Genomic DNA, 22,281 nt, shown 5'->3' on the forward strand with positions numbered 1-22,281 from the left:
TTTGAGAATATATATATTACAAGCTCTAACACCATAATCCATTTTACTGCCATTTGTATAGACTGTAGTGTCGAAGTTGTTTAGAGAGAATCCCTTATTTCATTCTTCCTTAGATGAGAAGAGAGTGTCAAAATTCCTATCGAAAGTTAGCGTCGGGACTATGTAGTCAGTCCGCACCGAGGTTAAGTGAGTTTGTCGCAATAATAGACTGGTATGTCCATAAGTTTTTACTTTCCAGGGACCCGCTCATTTAACCTAAATGCATTCATGGTTGCCGTCTTCTTTACATGTAGGTCTATTGGAATAACGTGTGTCAGTACATTGAGTGCCTCCCTAGGACATGCTCTGAATGCACCGGCCGTTATTGCACAGGCTGATCTTTGTATTCTGCCGAGTAATTTGGTATTGCAATCTCTCGATAGAGCTTTCCATCAAAGTACCGAACCATACGATAAAATTGGTCGCCACAATGTATACTTAGGTTGAAGCCCCCATCTTCTTCCAAGCACACGTTTGCAGGCATATAAAGCAATTTCTACTTTCCTTACCCGTTCTTCGACGTTTAATTTCCAGCTAAGTTTGGAGTGTAGAATTACCTCTAAGTATTTAGCACCGGGTGAAAGTGAAAGAGTTTGTCCGTTGATATTTGATAGGATAAAAGTTGATACCTTGTATCTGGTGGTAAATAGCATAAGTTCTATTTTACGCGGGTTGAAACTTAGGCCACATCCTGTGGCCCAAGAGTTAAGCACCCCTTACGTCCTTTGGATGATCCCACTGATCGTATTGGGACACAGTCCTGACACCATTAGCACCGCATCATCAGAGTGCGCCACCACATTTACCCTACCTCTGTTAAGTTTTATTAAGATTTTGCTGATCACACATAGCGAAAGAAGTAGAGATAATACTCTCCCCTGTGGAGTGCCCCTGTGCACCTTCTTGGTTATGTTACTATTACTCATATTACCTTTGATGATCCTGGTTTCTAGCATAGAAATGACCCAGTTACTAATGCAATTGTCCACCTCTAAGTCTATCAACGTCAGTTGGATGGCATCTGTACTAACATTGTTAAAGGCGCCTTCTATATCCAAGAATGCCATCATGGTATAATGTTTGTTCTCTAGAGAGCCCTCTATTGTTCGAATTATCTCGTGAAGCGCTGTCTCCGTCGATTTGCCTTTAAGGTATGCGTGTTGTGCAGGTGATATACCAGAGTCCTCCAAGCTCCTCCTACTTCGACTTTCTCTGTACAACTCCAAATTTCCCTTCGAATATTTCCTTTAAGAGCTCACTGCTCCACTAAGGACGGTGAGTTTTTTTTACTAAATTTTATGGGGCAGGACGTTTTGTAGGCCCTACTAAATGCATTTTCCAGTGTCATAACCCTACGCTCAATTCTTTCCGTGAGAGTGATTTGGTGGAAAGGAATCCCTCCTATCCTGTTGTTAACTACATTTTTGAACCTCTTCCAGTTGGTTGTTAAAGGATTTCGATACAGTAAGTGGGGATCTACCTTAAGATATAAATCGTAGAGGATCTAACTATGATCCGAAATGGACCTTTTATTGGATACCCTCCAATTATCTACCCTTACTGAGCTATTTTCAGACAGTAAAGTAACATCAATCACTTCCTCCCATCCTCGTACTAGGAAAGGTGTAAGTGTAAGGTGTAAGTCTGTTACATACCGATAAGTTAGGATTGATCATGAAATCATAAAACGACTCGGTCGTTTGTTTCAGAGCTTCCCCACAAAGCATGCCTCGCGTTGGCGTCGCATCTGAGTAGCAGGATTTCGTTTCTGGTTTCTTCAAGCACAAGCCTACGAGCCTCCTCGGGCGGTGCTGGCCGATCATGTGCAATATATATAAAAGCAAGTGTGATGCTGACGCCGTCAGCGGCTTCCAGCCGTCAAATCCCGTGAACTATATGATGGGATTAAAAATATGTCTAAATGTTTTTTGGCTACAATACATGATCTGATTACCTTGAGATCGCTTATAGTACAGATTGTAGTTTCTTCCCAAGAACCCCTTCATCTCTTTGCTAGACACCCAGGGTTTCTGGATTAAGGCTATGCCAACGTTTTTCTCCCCTTGGAGAACGGTTAGGTTGTCCGTTGCAGTATGTTGAATGCTACAAGTTAATTTGCACCACCTTTAAACCCATTTTTTATTGATTTATGTTCCCAGGTTTGGCGACATTTAACTGCATGCCAGTCAGCAGTTGGCTGGTGCGGTCGACCGCATCCTGCTCCTGCTCCGGATTCGAAGAACGAAATATCTGGGCCTTGCGTATGACGAACCGAAGTTTATTTTCCACTTTTTGCAGTGGTTCAGAGCTCTCCGAGTTGAAGAAGGAACGACACGCTGTGCTTCTGTGGAGCCTCCGCTTTAATGATCGACCAATCGGTCATCGGCACTAAGCAGTTGTGAGAATGGAGATAAGGAATCAACTGATTGGCTTCAAACTCCATGTTTGGTATCCAGATGTGAGCCCTCGGGCTTCGTGGTATCTTGCTGGCTGGAATGAGCTTGAACTTCAAGTCCTCCCAGATGCTCTGAATTTTACCAATTATGCGAACCACTTCCACCGAGTCGAAAGCTGGCGATGGACCCTCTGGATTCGCCATGACATGATCGACGATTATTCGATTTTGTCGATCGTCTACCGGTGCCTTTTGGAGATGGTCCCGTGCCACCTCACTGAATTGCTTGATAGGTTTGGAGACAACCGCAGCCTTATCTGAGATTTCGTGCTTCTTTGTTGCCCTCTTGTTTTCGTCTTGCGAACGGTTACCCAAACGGTTATTTACCCATTACATTGTTCTAACGTAGGTATATCTGAAAAAAACTATATTTGCGGTCGTAAAGCTTTGGTTACGTTACACTTTTTATTGGGTGTTTGGCCGAGCTCCTCCTCCTATTTGTGGTGGGCGTATTAATGTTTTTCCGTAATGTTTTTCCGTGGTTTATTCATGAGAAGCTTTTCAGAGTAAAAATACACTCGGACACTGGTTTGCCATTGCCTGCCGAGGGGCGACCGCTAGTAGACCGCTTTTCGATTATCGATTATTTTATACAATTTAATTTCTTCGTGTATAGTAAGTCACGCCAGATGGCCAGTCTCATATAAGCTGTATATGCATAGGAAATTTTTGAAGATAATTGCCGGCGTGCGTGAACGTTTTTTTTTTTGGCTGTTAAGCTACACATAACCAACCGTGAGGAGAAGCGGGGGTAGGCTATATATGTGATCAAAAAGTACCGGGTTGACTGTTTTCTTCGATCGGGCCAGACAGTCAATAAAGAATATTATTTATCCATCTTGAAGCGTTTGAGAGATGCTTTAAATGGCCGGAAATATGGAGAAACAATTCTTGGATTTTGCATGATGATAACGCGCCTTCGTACCGAGCCCAAATTGTGCTGGAGTATTTGACCAAACACCAAGTAAATACCATCGTGCAAGCACCGTATTCACCTGATATGGCCCCGTGCGACTTCTTTTTGTTTCCCAAGTTGAAGTTACCACTTCGTGGAAAGAGATTTCAGTCGATAGAAGAGATCAAAGGAGCTGGTCATCCCTTCGTCGGCCTACCAGGGGTGCATCTAGGACTGGGTTAAACGTTGGCAGACGGGTCATATTTTGAAGGAGATAAAATAAATTTGCCTGAAGTTTAACTCTGTTTTGTTTTATTTAAACATTCCCGATACTTTCTGATCATAGAGTATATATGTATGGTAATTGCTTTATTCAATTATTGCGTTTTAGTTTCATTTATTGTCATAGCGAATGCAAGCGATATTGCTCTGCATTTTAAATGGAAAATTTGTTTGCCTTGGGATTGATGATTCTCTCACTGATGCTTGTTATGTAATCGATTGAATTATTATGAATATTAATAATTAAAATTTTTCATTAGCATTACGACGGCGTCTTTTTTCGGAAGACCACTCACTTTGAGACTGTTGAGAAAAAGTATCGAAATGCATTTGTTTATTTATTTCATCTGAAATAATTGGATCGATGCTTTTATATGGACGTTTTGGAGTTGGGAATCGCTAAAGTAACGTCGCACATACATATGCTCATATGTATATTATTTGTTGTAAAAATAATTGCTTTTCCTTAGCACCGCCTATGTCATTTAGTAAATTATCATAAATAAAATCAGCTGTTGAGTTGCAACCTAAAATACGCTAATCAAGAATTGGCTACCTTGTTTTATCATTGGGAAATTGATCATTGACAACTTCGAGTATATTTGTTATGAGTTTTAAGGTAGTTACTTGGGCATGTATGTGAGAAGCTTTATGGTTGTTACTGGAGCATATATTTTAACGCCATGCTTTATTGTTACAGCGCAACCTGAACGAAGCACAAATAGAAGTGTGTTCCAAAAATCTCCATATAGTACAGCATTGATCATAACCATACCAGTTGACCCATAATGGTTTTTACCCTTCGAAATATATTTTGAAAAGGGATTGGGCTCTGGAAGGTATTCCGAATGCTCACGCATGGAAACAAAATTCTTTGTTTTCTTCCAATTTTTTTTTGTTTCTCACGAAAACCAAATTAATGTGTTGGTTTTATTACATATTTATTAGGGAAAGGACTTCTTTTAGATATCAGTACCTTTAGAAAAAGTTTCGAGAGGCTGATTTGTCTACATGATGACGGCAGCATTGAATCTTTTCCTGATTTGCTCTCGTGATGCTCTCCGTCCTTTGTGAAAATGCGAAAATTTTAGTATAGTATTGAAAAATTTGTGATTAGATAGATAACAGTAATATATCCTGTTACACTATTAATATTAGTTGTGTTCGCTAACAAAATTGGCCATCGCCATCCATCAATCGTGTACAAAAGACCAGATTCACCAAAAAATAAATTTTTGTTTCCAAAAAGTATAATCTTATGTTTTAGGATTATATGTTTTTGTGATGGATAATTTTTGCTGGCTAAAATTTCTCCAGTACAAAATGATCGTTTTTCTAGAATCGAACCACAACCATAGATGCGAAACTCTTTTTCTCGTGCGAGCGCTTTAAAAATGTGCATTTTTTTATCAATTCTATTATTTATCAATTTTGTGGTAGATAATTTTTTACAACGTTTACTTGCAAAAATTAGGAATAATTACAAGTATTACACCTTTTTATGTTATCGAACTCAACTAACTATTATCGCCTATGTCTTCTTGCTAATGAATTTTCCTTTTCAACCAAATAGTATATAGGTATGTACCTATATATATATAAATATGTATGTACACATACATTAAATTAAATTTTCAATTTCAAAATATCAAATTTAATAAGAATCAACAAAATTTCATTAACACTAAAATCTTCTCAGAATGACCTTTTTTAAGATTATTTTGCTTAATAATACAGTTTTTCTTAACTTACAGTTTCGGTGGCTTTAATTAGAAAAAAACAACAAACAATTTTCGCGTTTTGCGAACTAAATTTATGGTGAAGAGCAAATGGTTGGCAACACTACACAACTCAGCTAATGCGACGTCACGCACTCTCTGGTGGGCGCAATCTTGTTTCTATCATTCTTGCTTCCATACATACCTCTACATGAATTTAAATGAGAGAGAGAGTGATAATTAACATAAAAAAAGGATATTAGCAATCGCACTTACATATTGTTGGTGTCGACATAGCAGGCCAACGACGCGTAGAAGGCCTTTTCGGTATGTGAATGTTGCTAAATTATATGTATTAGGTTCTTCCTATTTATTATGATAAATTCACTTGAGCTTTCCTATTATTTAAAAAATTTGTTATCAAAAAATCATTTTTTTTAGCTGTTAACAACTGTTTGGTGAGTTGTGTAGTGTTGCCAACCATTTTCTTCACAATAAATTTAGTGCGCAAAATGCGAAAATTCTTAAGTTTGTTGTTTTTTTTTTAATTAAAACCACCGAAACTGTAAGTTAAAAAAACTGTATTATTAAACAAAATAATGTTAAAAAGGTTATTCTGATAAGTTTTAGTGTTAATGAAATTTTGTTGTTTCTTATAAAATTTGATATTTTGAAAGTGAAAATTTAATTCTTTGTTCCTTTTAAGGTTATGCTAGAATATTACAACTTCTTCTCTCAACTCTTCTTAACATTGAAAACCTTTTTACACATTTTAAAAAGCGTTTGAATGTACTGAATTCGAATTAAAACCATAGAGGTGTAATCGTTTCTTCCGGTCCTCAATCCTTAGTGGGACATTGGGCAACAAGAGGTGTATTCATTGTAAAAGTAAGCAACAAAATACCAGAAAACTCTGAAGAAACCATACATAACCTCAAATATAGCAAAAAGTCGTTCTCTTAACAAAAGAGTTTCGCTTAACTAAAAACTCATAAATTAAATTGTACATAACCATAACACATTTATTTAAAAAAACGTTCATTTTAAAGACAATTTGTTACGCATACAAAGTTCTTGAAGTAACTCAATAAAAACTTGGTATTTTATTTTCTTTAAATGGCATTTTAGTTCGTTTTTATATCCAAAGCTAGGCAACACTGCAGTAGCGAGAAAGAGATTTAACTGCTGGAAGGAGAGGAACATCAACAATAACCGCAATCGCGGGCACTGTGACCAGATGTTAAAAAAAGTAAAGCTAAATAACACTGAGTGAATTATTGAACTAATTAATACAAAATTATAAACATTACATTTAAATTAGAAAAAAAAAAATAACAAAAAAAAAAATGCTGAATCAAGTTACGAAAATGTTAATCTGGCCATACTGGTGCTAATATGACGCCACTCATTGTCGAATTCGCTAAGAGCAAAGTAACGGTACCACAATAGGCGCCATCTCATTATTCTTTCCATTATATTACATATACATATAAGTTTTGATCTTTTTGTTTATTCCATTTAATTCCTTTTGTTTCCTTATTTACATACATTGAATATAACATAATATTTTTTTCTTCGGGTTAATGACCACATATGTATATACCTTCTACTCAAATATGAACGAGACGTTATCAATAAAACGGTCCGCGGATGACATATGGCAAAAATAAATTTTTTGTTTTTTGGTAGGACTGTTATAAGCTTACATGGCAAATTTCAGCGTGATATGTCACATAGTTTGTTTTCTGTGCTACTGTAAACAAGTCACGCTCGAGTGTGTTCTTCGAATTTAACGATGGAAATTCAAGTTGAACAAAGAATTTGTTTGAAATTTTGTTATTCCAACAAAATTGCGGCTTCAGACGCCTTAAAAATGGTGCAGACAACCTATGGGGACTCTGCTCTATCGCGTGCACGTCTTTTCCAGTGGTACAAATCGTTCAAAGAGGGCCGTACATCAACCCAAAAAACCACGCCAAAGTCGCTCAAAAATTAAGGTTATGCTGACTGTTTTTTTCGATTACGAAGGTGTGGTGCACTCGGAGTTCCTTCCGCAAGGCCGATCGGTTAACCCTGAATATTATTTAGACGTTTTAAAGCGTTTGCGCGAGAACATTCGTCTTAAAAGGAAGGAATTGTGGGACAACAAGTCATGGTTCTTGCATCACGATAATGCACCAGCTCACACATCACGTCTTGTTCGCGATTATTTGAACAAAAATAATGTTAATATCGTTCCGCAAGCACCGTATTCGCCTGATATGGCTCCATGTGACTTTTTCCTGTTTCCCAAGCTCAAGTTGCCGCTCCGTGGAAAACATTTTGAGACAATTGAAGTCATAAAAGAGAATTCGAAGAACACACTCGAGCTTGACTTGTTTACAGTAGCACAGAAAACAAACTATGTGACATATCACGCTGAAATTTGCCATGTAAGCTTATAACAGTCCTACCAAAAAATAAAAAATTTATTTTTGCCATATGTCATCCGCGGACCGTTTTATTGATAACGTCTCGTTCATATTTGAGTAGAAGTTATTATAGAAAATATTGAGGTAGGGCAGTTTTGGTTAGGTAATGTACACCCACAAAATAATGTTAGTACACCATTGTTTTAAATATACTTATATATTAATTTTGAATAGTTGAATTGTTATGCTCTGATAGTGTTAATAAATATTGTACCGAATATAATTCACTAGGTTTAGCATAATTTTGGTCTGATTTCGGAGGAAATGTAGATGATCTAATGGGGCTTTATTTGCATCCACAAAGTCAACTTAGGGAGGGTATAGAGCAGCCACAGCACATATGCATGCCCTGAAAGGCTTAAGGTTTCCTAGGCCTCTTAGGACTGTAGGTGGAAGTTATGTATGTTGGCAGTTTTTAATTTTCCCCGTGTGCAATTTATTTAATTTATTATTTAAGAAATGCAAATTCAAACATCTTGAACCATTTTCTTAGATCCCATTTAGGTAAAAATGCAAATGCAGTAGACTGGGAGAACTGCACAATGAAGCAATTAGTAATAAACACACTAGCAGGGTTACAAGGACTAGAGTGTGTCTGCAAAACAGAAGCCATGCGTACATGTCACATTTATATACAATTCCAAGTGAGGAGGGATATCCTAAGAACAACCAAACTAACTATTAACTCAGGCGTTCATCAAAATTCCAGGAAGTTTGATATTCTTGCTGAACTAATCCCTGAGATCTCAAAGGCATGAGATATGAACTGGGCAATAAAAGCACTACTAACATGGTAGGCGAACGGATCCCTCAAGGTACCGGGGAAGGTGTCTGCAGACTGGGAAAAACTGGAAGTGCCAGGCAAGAATACAAATATATTTCTAGGAATGGAAGCTTACTTTAACCTTGAACGCAACTGTAACAACGGATGGTTATTTATCCTAACTGATAACTAGACAGCAATCAAGGCTCCCAACTCTTTCTAGACTACATCGAAATTTGATAAGCAGAATATCTTAGACCAGAACTTCTAGGTACGTACCCTATGGGTTTCGGGGCACATGAGAAGATCATACTGAGACAATCTATCTGGTTTACCGCCATCAAAATCAATGATAAGTAGCTTTAACATAAACTAATTTAAATGATGCGCATATCTCATTAAATAAGAATAATTATAGAATTATCACAGGAATTATAACAAGGAATTGGAAATTGAATTATTATCTTACTATTCTGTAGGACGGAAGATGAAAACGCCAAACAAATTTTAATAGAAGAAGGGATACAATAGATATTTCAGGTCGCAACGCTAAGTCCCCTCATAGTAATAAGTTCCCTGATACGATAATCGTCTCCAACATACTAAGGTCGTTATCCTCGCCATCTGAGGCCAAAAAAATTTCCTGTCCCACCCTGCTGAATGGTTGACTGATGCTAATGGCCGACCTCATCCCATCGTAACAGATTTAATATCCGTGCCCACCAGAGTTTCCTTTACCATGGGCTTATCTTCTTCCAGGATTTATAGTTGCGAACATCTGGCATCAGTTTGGTAAAATTTAGGGTAGTTCATCCTCTCGAAGCCATAGGCGTTAAGGCCGTAGCCTAAGAGACCCTGCATTTAGCAGAATTATGACTTGCCGGTAGGGTGTTTGCGTGGGTAGCAGTAGCGAATGATTTCCCCCAAGTACCCTGAAATAGAGCGTTTGAAAAAGAGCTAGATGAAGGCTTGAGGACGCAGAGAATCCATTTTGTAAACCGCATTTAGCTTGGCTACTTTCCAAAACTCCCCCACCAACGTTACTGCCGCGATGCACATAGTAGTCGACAGTTAGTAGGTGCAAACAATCCGTTGAGACACATGATCCACCCTCATAAAAACTGTCGAGATGGCAGACGCTACCCTTTTTATTCCTCCCTAGAAATGGCGCGTGTTTCCAGCTGCTGTCCATCACCCCAAGGATGATTGATACAAACATGAGGGACACCCTACCTCCTGCGAGTGTTATCTCTTGACTTCGGATTCTGATTGTAGAGGGCTCGTAAACCCCCTATCCCCGTTACCTTCCTCTGCGTTGCCGAGTACCCTGTCCACGAGAAGCTATGCGAGAACACCTTGGTGGTGCTGGCCATCTGATCGGTTGCCGATTGTACCCCCGGACTCGATTTCGACGCTCTTCGACCATTAGAGACTTCAGTATTCATAAATAATATTTAGTAATGTATAAAAGAATTCTTCATGCAAAATGTTCCAATTTATGTACAGCTTATACTTTTATGTACATATGTAGAGTTTATACTTTTTATAAATCGCATAATTTATGAAATAAATATTCGTCTATTTATTCGACCTATGTATATTTCTTCATTTAATTCCTTATTCTGAAATTTTGATTTATAGGATAACTCCAATCATAAAATAAAAAAAAAATAGTAATGAAAGAAATGCGATATGGTATTACAAAGCTGGCGTCTGTTCGGAGTTTCAGTAACTATCATTATTTATATATGCAGCGTGTTATTTCTTTCTATGAATAGTACCCCTCGCTCAAATCAAAGAAATGGTCAGGCTGAAAGATTTGCTGAGGTAAGTAGTTGTTTTAATCCGTTCTTTTATCTAGTGTACATATATGCATATCTATATTAAAACAAAAATATTAGATTAATCTACCCATATACGAGTATGGCATACTCAAGCCTGGAATTTGTTTCGCTTGTTGTTTGAAATTCGCAAGACATTTTCGATCGATTTTGGCACATTAAACTTGTATCTGATAATAAAAATTTTCGTCTACGCAAGATCGGATTCTATTAAAACATATGAACAAATAAACGGGCGCACTTAAGAAAATTAGATTGATGGAATTGACTATATTGAAGTAAAATCCAGGTCAGAGAGCTGCAGAAATTTTCCAAGCTATTGGAGTGGAGTACATATATTGATCAAATGATTTTAGTAGAATTGAGGAACTCTATATAACGAGTGGAATAACAAAATAATAAAATAGTCGGTGATATGAACGTAAAAATAGGACAAGAACAGCAATATATCGACGACTCAGGTTGTGGGAATAGAAATTCGAAGAATTGCGTGGTTAATGGAAATGAAAAAAAGATTCATGGAATTTTGAAAGAGGAACGGAATTATAATTTTGCAGGGACGTGCAAGAGGAGATGAGGTCTCGCAAGACATTTTATATATGGTAGATAGTTTTACCGCAAGGGTGGTCGGACCATATCACAATCGTTGTAGGCTTGGTAATTAAAAAATGCCAGGTGGGAGAAATACTCGATGGGAGCAAGGTATAAAGAGAACATAGACAGAACTAAAGCATCGAAGCAGAAGTTAGATTTAATCCATATTATACATATTATATCAGCAGCGCAGGATCAGATGCAAACAAGCATTTCAACAGAAAAGAAAAATGGTATGACAATCGATGTGAAAAGTTTCGTAAAACCTCAAACCTCGACAACACCGAACAAGACTCCAGGACTGGATAGAACACCATACGAATTCTCTAAATATCATCTTTTACAGCAGTTAGCAACAATTTGTGATAGAGTATATAATACGGGTATGACAGATGAATACTTTCAGAGCCGGAGCGTTTGTATCCATTCGGACGACATGACCCAGCCAGCGTAGCCGCTGGATCTTTATTCGCTGCGCTATGTCTATGTCGTCGTAAAGCTCATACAGCTCATCGTTCCATCGCCTGCAATATTCGCCGTTGCCAACATTCAAAGGTTCAAAACTCTTACACAGAATCTTTATCTCAAACACTCCAAGCGTCGCTTCATCGGATGTTGTCATCGTCCACGCTTCTGCGTCATACGTTAGGACTGGCATGATGAGAGTCTTGTAGAGTGTTAGTTTTGTTCGTCGAGAGAAGACTTTACTGCTCAATTGCCTACATAGTCTAAAGTAGCACTTGTTGGCAAGAGAGATTCTACGTTGGATTTAAAGGCCGACATTGTTATCGATGTTAATACTGGTTCCTAAGTATACGAAGCCCTTTACAATCTCGAAATCATAACTGTCAACAGTGACGTGGGTGCCGATACGCAAGTACGCCGACTGTTTGTTTGATGACAGGAAGTACTTTGTTTTGCCCTCGTTCACCAACAGACTCATTCGCTTTGCCTCTTTATCCAGTTTGGAGAAGACAGAACTAACAGCGCTGTTGTTAAGGCCGATGATGTCAATATTATCGGCATACACCAACAATTGTACGCTCTTATAAAAAATTGTGCCTGATCGATTAAGTTCTGCGGCTCGTACGATCCTCTCCAACATCAGGTTAAAGAAGTCACACGACAGCGAGTCACCCTGTTTGAAACCTCGTTTGGTATCAAACGGCTCGGAGAGGTCCTTCCCGATTCTGACGGCGCTGCAGGACATCGCGACATACAGGAAACTCCTTTTCGTGCTGCCGAATGCAACTTTGAAGTCGACGAAAAGATAGTGCATGTCGATTCTCCTTTCATCGGTCTTTTCCAAGACGTGGCGTATTGTGAATATCTGGTCGATGGTAGACTTTCCAGGTCTAAAGCCACACTGATAAGGTCCACTCAGTTGGTTGACGATGGGCTTCAGCCTTTCACACAATACGCTCGCTAGAATCTTATAGGCGATATTTAGAAGACTAATCCCGCGGACATTCCAACTGCTTTTTCGGTCTCGCCGGAAACCGATTTCTTCTTCGGTACGTAAAGATCGAGAAATGTTGCTCCATAGCTCGTGCATGCCGGTTTGTTGGCAGTACTTTCTGAGAGCAGGAGTGAGAGTCGAGTGGTGAATCTTCTGGCTGTCTGTTGTGATTGCAGTTTGTAGATGTCGAACATTCTTTGCGTATTGTATTTTGTATTTTCTAATGCTGGAATCTGGTGCTGCAGACTACCATGTTTCGGGCCCCTGCGAAGTCGATCAGCCTCTGTCCGTTACCGGATGTTTTGTTGTGCAGCCTGAATTTTCCGACTGTGGGACCAAAAATTCCCTCTTTTCCCACCTTAGCGTTTAAGTCGCCAAGCACGATTTTTATGTCCTAGCGGGGGCAGCGCTCATAGGACCGTTCCAAGAGCTCATAGAAGGAATCTTTGGTCGCATCGTCCTTCTCTTCCGTCGAGGCTTGGGCGCAAATTAGCGAGATGTTAAAAAAACGGGATTTGATGCGGATTGTTCCGAGTCGCTCGTCCACCGGAGTGAACGACAGTACTTGGTGACGAAGTCTCTCTCCTGGACGTGGCAAGGTCCTTTGGTTTTCTTGCCTTGCCCCGTCCATCGCATCTCTTGGATGGCAGTGATATCAGCCTTTACTCTCACGAGGATATCAACCAGCCGGGCAGAGGCACCTTCCCCATTAAGGGACTGAACATTCCAGGTGCATGCCATCAAATCATAGCCCTTAGTTCGTTTACAGGGGTCGTCATCAGTGTTCGAAGTTCTCATCCGAGGCTTTGTGTATGTTTTCATTGGAGGGGGTTTTTAAGTGGAGGGTCCAAAACCCCGCGCACAACCAGCTATCCTGGAGTGTTTCGCTTCTCACTTTAGCTCACTCCCGAACGGGTGTTCGGAAGCTACCCAGAGGATACTTGGACTAATCCCGGGAGTTGTGAGCTGCTTGTACCATATGCAGAAAAATCGTCCTGGCCACTCTCAAGTGAATTAGTAACTTTCCCTACTTGCGTGGACTTCTACATATGGAACCATCCTAAATTGTATAGCTGAAACTTTAATCGGTGTTTTTAATAAAAGGCTGAATGACTGGGTAGAAGAAAATGCAATTCTAAAAGACTTCCAAGCAGGATTCACAAAGAATTACTCGACGCTTGACAATATTTACAATTTTGCGTCAATAGTGCATCTAAAGTTTCATGAGAGAAAATTTATGCGTTTTCTGTTGCTAACTGCTAATTTACAAATTATACGAAATAAGAATTTCAACAAAATTTGTTAACTTTATTGAGGAAACTGTGAACATATCTTCAAGTTGAGTGTACCAACATAAAAATAATAATCGAGTGTCGAATGTATGCAGCCCGCGAAATTTGAAAACTCACCTTATTTTTTTAACAGACACCACATTTGAACAATTTGAAATAACTTCTGGGCTTAAACAAGGTTGTCTAATGTCTCCAATGCTTTTTGCCTTATACCTCAATGACCTGCATGAAGAATTAATTAAAGTTAATGTATATGTAGAGAAGTGTCACGAGCTACGAATAGTGTGCATTGTCAAAAATGCCGCCGTGGTGTGGTGAAACTTTTAACAGAGCTGATTACAGTGAATTCTCTCTTTAGTATATTGGTTCTGCACAGTTGTTGGCTTCTGTAAGAAATCAAATAGACAAATGGCCGAAGGCATTTTGCAAGGCATTTGATTGTGCCTTTCTATGTTCCCTTGATAATTTAAAAAGAAGAATTTAAATAAAAACGAACTCACAGTTTGGTGCGTGCGTTTTAGTAGATTTAAAGCTTTATACAAATTTGGCGAAAACTGTTGCTAAAGTTTTGTGTTGAAACCAAATTTAAACGAGAATGCATGGAGAGTACAAGTGTTTTGGTTTCTTGACACATATCTATATTAAAAAATATATAATATTAGTAATGTTTGTACAAAAGATCAGTTGCATCTTTATTTGCATAGTGTTACACACATATGTATGCATTGAAACCAACCTCACGATGCATCGCCTTATGATATCTACATGCAATAATTAGGAGTTAGTCCCCGAATGATCGAATTCCTGCCTAACAATTCTATTTTCCTTATGCATGTACGTATTTGTAATGTACGTACATATTTGTGTTCTGAACTCCCAGCAAAACAATCCTTATTAATATATGTACACATATGCATGTACATAATACAACCACACACACAATCTTCTCTATGCCTAGCGACTACAAGAACAAAATGCCTTAATATGCGCAAACATGGCGCTGAACAGACTAAAATAGTCGCGACGGCGCTGAACAGTTGTACAGCACAACAAAAAAAATTCATTGATAGGTTCGAGCTCTTATGTATTTTTATGAACAAAATACTTTCATTCATAAAACGAGCCGCCCATATGCGAATTTTTCTCAATGATGACTAAAATTTACATCTAAGATTGAACGTATCAAATCAAAATAGTTAATACTGGAATATTTCTTACAGAAATATTTGCCAATATTTGGTGAATCTTGAATTTTTGCCAAGACGAGTGGCCGCGGCTCCGTATACAGGGTTGGCCATCTTAAACTGACCCATGTGATTATTAAAAAAATATGGAAAAAGAAACATTTTTTTGTGTTTCATTGTGAAAAACATTTAATTTAGTTCAAGGAGATTCGTTTACATCACTTTTTGAATATGATATCGCGCAAGTGGTCGCCCTTAGCTCGTATAGCGTAATGTGCCCGTTTTTCGGCGTTTTCCATAGTTTTGGCCAGCGTCTCGGCCGATATGGCGGCTATTTCCCGTCGGATATTGGCCTTAAGTGCGCCTAGTGTCTTTGGCTTGTTGACGTAAACCTTAGATTTCAAATTACAGTAAAAAGTTATAGGGTTACTCAATGGGTCAGTTTAATATGGCCAACCCTGTATATGTATGCAAAAATGTCTTCTAAATTCTCGACAACCGCAGCTGCGTGTTCGTCAAGTGCCCGCATGAGCGTACAGTAAAATACAGTAGCTAATAAAAATGTTCTGTCCCGGACATTTCGATATATACGAGGTGTGTTCAAAAGGTATCGCGAATTTTGTGTTTTTTCAAAAATTATTTATTTATTCATTAATAACTATTTTGTCCCCTTCAAAGTAATCCCCATGAAAGTTAGGAAAAGAAAAAATTAGCAGTACATGGGAAAAGAATTGTAAATGAGTATTGCACTTAGGGGTATTATTAACACCAAAACTGTCGTTCAAAAACACTTCGAAAATAATAACAACGCGGCAATAGCAAGTAGAATATAGAAGTAACTACTTAAGTTCCGCACCACCTGATTCACTTGTTGTTACCCAAACACATACGAAATATTCGTTATATTACCAGAATATGAGCCGAATACACACTAAATCTGCACATTTCTGTCGCTGTGTCTCGTTACATGAATATGACATAATCGCCATAATTGAGACGTGGCTGCATAAAAATATATGCTCATTGGAATACTTCGCCAGTTACTACAATGTATGTATAGGGTTTCCCAATAACAGGTGTTACAGGTGAATATAATGCGCTATCGAGAGATGAATAACGATTTTTTATGCTCGGAATTGGATGGTATTGATCTGGACAACGGTTATTTTCTACAAGACGGCGCTACGTGTCACACAAGCAACGAAATCATTGATCTTTTACGGGAAAAGTTTCCGGACCGTGTTATCTCTCGAAGAGGTGATCACAATTGGCCACCGAAATTTTGTGATTTAACACCTTGTGACTTTTTTCTTCGGGACCACGTGACAGAGAAGGTCTACGCCAACAGCCCACGGTCGATTCAAGACGCCAAAGACGGAATTCGTGAGGCTTGGAGGCGGTTATGGAAAATTTCATGAAAAGAATATTGTCTTGTAAGCGTGGTCGTGGTGGCCATTTGCCTGATGTTATTGTCCATCATTAACGGCATACCTTCCTCTTTATAATAAAATAAACATTCGATCATTTATATTAAAAAATAGAATTTTTGTTTGAATATCAAAATAACACCTCTTATTAAAAAACCCTATATATTGGAACGACCGTTGTCCGAATGCTACTGGTTTTGGCAAAGGTGGTGGGGTTTTCCTGGTCATTAAAGCGGACTTGTGTAGTAAGGATATTAAGCTCGATTATGCTGATGAGAAACTAGAGCAAATTTGTAAAGTATTACTTTCTCAGATAATGAGTCAATAATTTGTCTATTATCATATATTCCGGATCAAAAAGATATAACTATTTATCAGAAACATTTAGATAACTTACTGTATATATCACAAAAATTATACTTCGCTGTAAAACGTGATATATCAAGTAATCAGCGTGGTTTAATGGCCGGTAGGTCAACTGTCACCAATCTTTCTGTTTTCTGAGATTTTTGTACATCAGCTTTCAATAATAGCCTTCAAGTTGATGCAGTTTATACGGATTTTTCTAAGGCCTTCGATAAAGTCATAGTCTCTACATTAATAAGTTTTGGGTTTCACTCTACTTTCCTTAAATGGATAAAGTCGTACCTCTTCAATCGTGAATGTGTAGTTGTTGTCGATAATGTATCTTCTTATCCTTTTATTGCCTCTTCCGGTGCCTCTCAGAGCAGCATTTTGGGCCCTGTATTTTTTGTAATTTTTATTAATGACATATCTGAATGTTTTCATTTATCCGAGTTTCTTTTATATGCAGACGATATATAGATTTTTAAAACTGTACGAAACCGGTCTGATTCATAGGATCTTCAATCAGACCTCAACAACGTGGGGGCATGGTGTGATAGGAATCTACTTCAATTAAATATTAAGAAATTATTTCATGTGCCATTTTCTAATTCAAAGCATTTAATCTCTAACTTATATTTTATAGAGCGCATCCATTTTCACATACTTTGAAAAAACCTTCGGAGTAATGATTTATTCTTCCTGGAGCGTATTAGAACTGTTTATGCCTCGACAGCAGCTATGATTAGAACATTGAATGAGTTCAACCATATTTCAAGGCCTTTGGCTTTTGACTTATCGCTATCTAAATTTAAGTTCAAATTATCACTTAATGATTTCTTTAAATAGTATCGAGACATGAATGCACATATACATATATAATTTCTACAAATACACTGAGTTCGATGTAGTCCTTAGGTAGGTAGGTTTGGCAGCCGCATCGCACATAGAGACAACGATGCCACTTAGACCACGGAATGGGTCCGTTGTGAACCGCGGGGGCTGAGCTACATTTCCCTCTCCATATTAAACCATCCTGAGCTTTTGACAAAGCGTAAAAGGTTGTTGATACCTAAAATGTATAGATTATCTATATTCGTTAAGAAGTAGGATTTTAAAAATCGGTTTCTGCTTTTGGCTAGAGCCGGGCATGTGCAAAAAAGGTGTTGAATTGTTTACAATTCCTCCTCATTTCTGCAGCTACGACAGAAATCATGCGTGTATACGCCTAATCTCCTTGCATGATGTAGTCCTTAATAAACCTTTTATTTCTTGACTTACTAAATGAATAAATGAATAAAAGTATTGTTAAGAATGATCTCATCATTTAGGATAATTCAATTTAAGTAATTTATACTGGTTATATATCATAGTAGCAATCTGCTACCTACCAATCTTCGATATATTAATGGTTAGTAACTACTCTCGAATATTCTCAGACAGTGTAATTCCCTTTTAAATAATAATGGTAAAATTCTATATCTTGTATCTCCGTCAAATGATTTAAAAATTTCTTATGAAGAATGCGCTGAGCCCATATCAAAAAATTCTTTGCGCCATAAAGCATTACTCCTTCATTTTGAATGCTATGATTTTTATACTAACGCAGATATCCATAACTACACAAAAGTACATCACGCGGCTATTAACGCGTTTCTCAGCGAAACTGATTGGGAGGTTTTAGACTCTTATGATAATCCCATTAATTCTTATGAAATTTTTTAATTTCAAGTGCATGAAAAGTAGGCCAGTTTCAGCCTTATCCTCTCCATCATCAGAAACTATAAGAAGTTGTGAAAATTGTATAGATGATGTACAGCTTGCAATTATGAAGCTTAAGCCCAACACTAAAACAGACAGAGAAGGCTTTTCTTCAGAATTATTCAAGATTTGCTGTGATTCTATTTCTTATTCCTTGACTTGGTTATTTCAGAAATGTGTAGATAATGGGATTTTTATTGATTCTGCTTGACGGAGCTCATCTAAAAATCCGATAGCCGGAATAATGTCAGCAACTACAGACCTGCTGTTAAGCAATGTACAAAAATTTTCGATTCAATTAATCAAGCAAAGTTATTCAATCATGTAAATAAGTTTATTTGTAAGTGCCAACATGGTTTCATACCAAGAAGATCAGTTTGCACAAATCTATTGAATAAGTTCATAGCGTTTTTATATTTTCTTTTATTTTACAACGTTTTGTTTGCTGCTTGGCAATGGTAAGTATTCATTCGATTCAACCTCTTCTCTACAAAACCATGTTAATTGTATTTTTGAGTTATTTAATTTTTTATTAGTTTTGAGGCTTAGAAATAATATAGCACAGGAAGCAAAAATCAATATTTTCGACACCTGCTCTTCTTTGCTTTTCATCGAGATCAAAAAGCTGACGAAGCAGCCCGGGACATTTCTGACGTGTATTGAGAAGGTGTTATAGGCAAGTCTACAGCATGGAAATGGTTTGCTAAGTTCAAAAATGGCAACTTTGACGTCGATGACACGCCCCGCAGCGAAAGGCTTTCTGAATTCGATGAAGAATGTCTCAAATCAGTTTTGAGGGAGAACGGTCGCTAAACCAGTCGTGAATTGGCGGAAAAAGTGAACTGCGATCATAAGCGATTCTCAATTTCTTTCATTCAATGGGATTTAGCGAAAGATTGGGAGTTCGGTGCCTCACGAGCTCAACGAAAAAAGCAAAAGTCGCCTTCAAATTGCTTCTCAACATTTCGCCTGCCATCGAGCAATACGCGGTCATAAACAAAACATTTTGTACCGAACCGTCACGGGAGATTAGAAATGATGCTTATATTATCAATATGAAGCAAAAAAAGAAGTGAGTGACTCCAGAAGATAAGCCAAGAGTCAAGCCGGATCTTCATTTAAAGATGATGATGGGAAAGCATGGTGCACTGTGAAATGCACCTTTACTTTGCCCAGCTACACCGTGGGAATGAGGCTATTCGACTGAAAAGACCTGATCGACATTGTCAAACCATACTCCTTCATGCCCCATCTTGCACAAGTCGTCAAAGCCGCACTCCAAGAGTTCGAATGGGAGGTCATTCAGCATCCACCGTATTCTCCGGACCTTGCACCGACCGATTACCATCTTTTCCGCTCCCTGTCAAACCATATGAAGGGCGTTACCTTCGATAACAAAGAGGTCCTTAAGAACTGACTTAACAACATCTTTGACGCCAGGCGATTTTTGGCGGAACAGCATCAACAAATTGGTAGAGAGGTGGGAAGAGGTTGTAAACTGCAACGGCGAATATATAATTGAGTAACTTATTGATATAATTATTTTTTGTTTAAATAAATGTCTTCGGTAAAAACGCTACGAACTTATTCCCCAACCTAATAGTTCTAACCTCTAATAAAATAATAAATGCATTTAATAACCATGCCCAGCTAGATGTTAAATATACAGATTTCTCAGAGGCGTTTGACAAAGTTGACCACTCAATTCTTATACATAGGCTCAAACATTATGGCATCAGGGGAAAACTCTGAGATTTATTCGCTAGCTTTCTAAATAATATAAAATTATTTGAGAAAATTGGTTCTATTGTCTCTAAAACTTTAGTTGAAGCTTATTCCGGTATTCCGCAAGGAACTCACAGTGGCCCATTGTTATTAATTATTTTTATAAATGACTTACCGACGCATTTTAAGTTTGCCAACTGCAAACCATCTGACAGCAATAATCTGCAATCAGACATAGTATGTGCGTTTGAGCAATGGTGTACAATAAACCAGTTATGTCTCTATGTAAAAAAATGTATTGTGATAACAACCTGGTACGTCTTGTAAATCAAACATTTGACATTAAATTAACATTCTCCAATCATTTTGATTCCATTGTCTTATTAGAAGATATACTAAAAACTTCAAAGATTTTCAGACATTGAAGTCGCTTTATATTGCTTTAGTGAGAAGTCGCCTAGAATATTTCCCGTTAATGGAATACTACATACTAATGGAATCCATACTACGAAATCCATTCTAAAAAATAGAAAAAAACACAAAACTTGTTTACCAATTTCGTTTTGAATAAGTTTTACTAGCCAAATGGTCCTCCTCATTATATCAGTAGACGGAAATTGTTAGGCCTGCAGTCATTGTCTGATAGAGGAATCTCACTACTTCTCACTAATTTTTGCTTATAATGTTATCAATGGAAACATTACCTGCAATAAGGTGACCAATCTCTTTTAAACTTTTTGTTCATTCAACTAACAAAATCAATCATTCAATCAATGAGCCTATTATGCGATGTGCCCGATTATGTAATATACCAGTATACAGCAATATTATATATTTTAATGTTAATATTAAGAAATTTAAACTTATAGTAATCTTTTTGCAGAATTGAATTAGTTGTATTAGTTTGTGAGACAGTCTCTGTAGATTGAAATAAATAAATAACTACAAATAGCTTATGTGATGGTTTTTTTGGGAAAAAGAAAATATATAGATCCAAGCGATAAGTAGAAGATGTTCCAGGCTGTCTGTCGAGCCATTCAAAGTTATGCAGCTCAGGTGTGGGAGCATGGTTTACTTAAAGATGTGAATAAATTACAATTGCATTTTATAAAGAAGATTTCCAAATTATCTGACTGCCCACCCTCTTACGCTACCTATCTTGACACAGGATTAGAACAAGGACACATTTATACTCTATCACTACACTTGGAATATATGTATATGTACATAAGACATTATTCGAATACAAGAATGAAAGACTCCCTCATTTTCTGTCAAAAGCGGTTTTAAAACGAAACATTTTCTGGGTTAGATAACTCAACGAAATTGGAAATGCTTATGACCTAAGGTGGGGTAAATGGGAACGGTGTCAATGATCCGAATTGGACAAATCTTACGATCGTTGTTATTAGTGCTTTACGATGAAGGCAATTTATATTAGATATAATTTTGAACTTTTTTCCGGCAAGCGAGTTAATATAACAATGCTGTATGTAGAGATCTCTAAATATATAGCGACGACAACTGCATATTCCTTCATTTCTTAAGTTAAGTTGTAGTCCTCCATGGGCTAACCGCCAAATTCTTTGGTTACGTCTTCACTCCTGGGCGAGTTATTTTAAAAATTTTTAATGAGTGTACATAAAAAATGTTAAGTATCCTTTGCAAAATAAAGCAAATGGCTTGAATATTTTATGCGATGGTTATCTGTTTGTGTTTTTAAGTGGTCAAATAAAGGTCATTTTATTTTTTACTCTGTTGGAAAGGTCCATTGTCCATTGTCGTGCATACACCATTTTTGCTAAAGTTCAATAGGTACGAGTATCTTTAAATATTTATCGCTGCGTGCAGATGATGCCAAAAAGGTGCTGGAGCTAGGCCATCTCAAAGTAGGATAGGTAAGACGTCGAGATCACGTAGCAACCGTTTGTAAAGAACCCGATCGCACAAAACTGTGCAGACGATGTGGCAAAGAAGGCCACCAAGCATCAAGCTGCAAAAACGATGAAAAATGTGTGCTGTGTACCGGA

At 37.7% G+C, this 22,281-nt stretch overlaps 1 protein-coding gene across 1 annotated transcript in view; it reads left to right on the top strand.

The window, feature by feature from the left end:
* Positions 1 to 22,281, top strand: part of LOC129237810 (WSCD family member CG9164) — a 53,401-nt gene that overhangs the window by 1,580 nt on the left and 29,540 nt on the right. Inside the window, exon 2 of the mRNA XM_054872751.1 lies at positions 10,265 to 10,450. Within this exon, the coding sequence (XP_054728726.1) occupies positions 10,316 to 10,450 (135 nt within the window). The 5' untranslated portion in view covers positions 10,265 to 10,315. The remainder of the gene's footprint in view (positions 1 to 10,264; positions 10,451 to 22,281) is intronic.

Source organism: Anastrepha obliqua, chromosome 2 (genome assembly GCF_027943255.1).
Source record: "Anastrepha obliqua isolate idAnaObli1 chromosome 2, idAnaObli1_1.0, whole genome shotgun sequence".
In the NCBI taxonomy this organism is placed as follows: Eukaryota; Metazoa; Arthropoda; class Insecta; order Diptera; family Tephritidae; genus Anastrepha; species Anastrepha obliqua.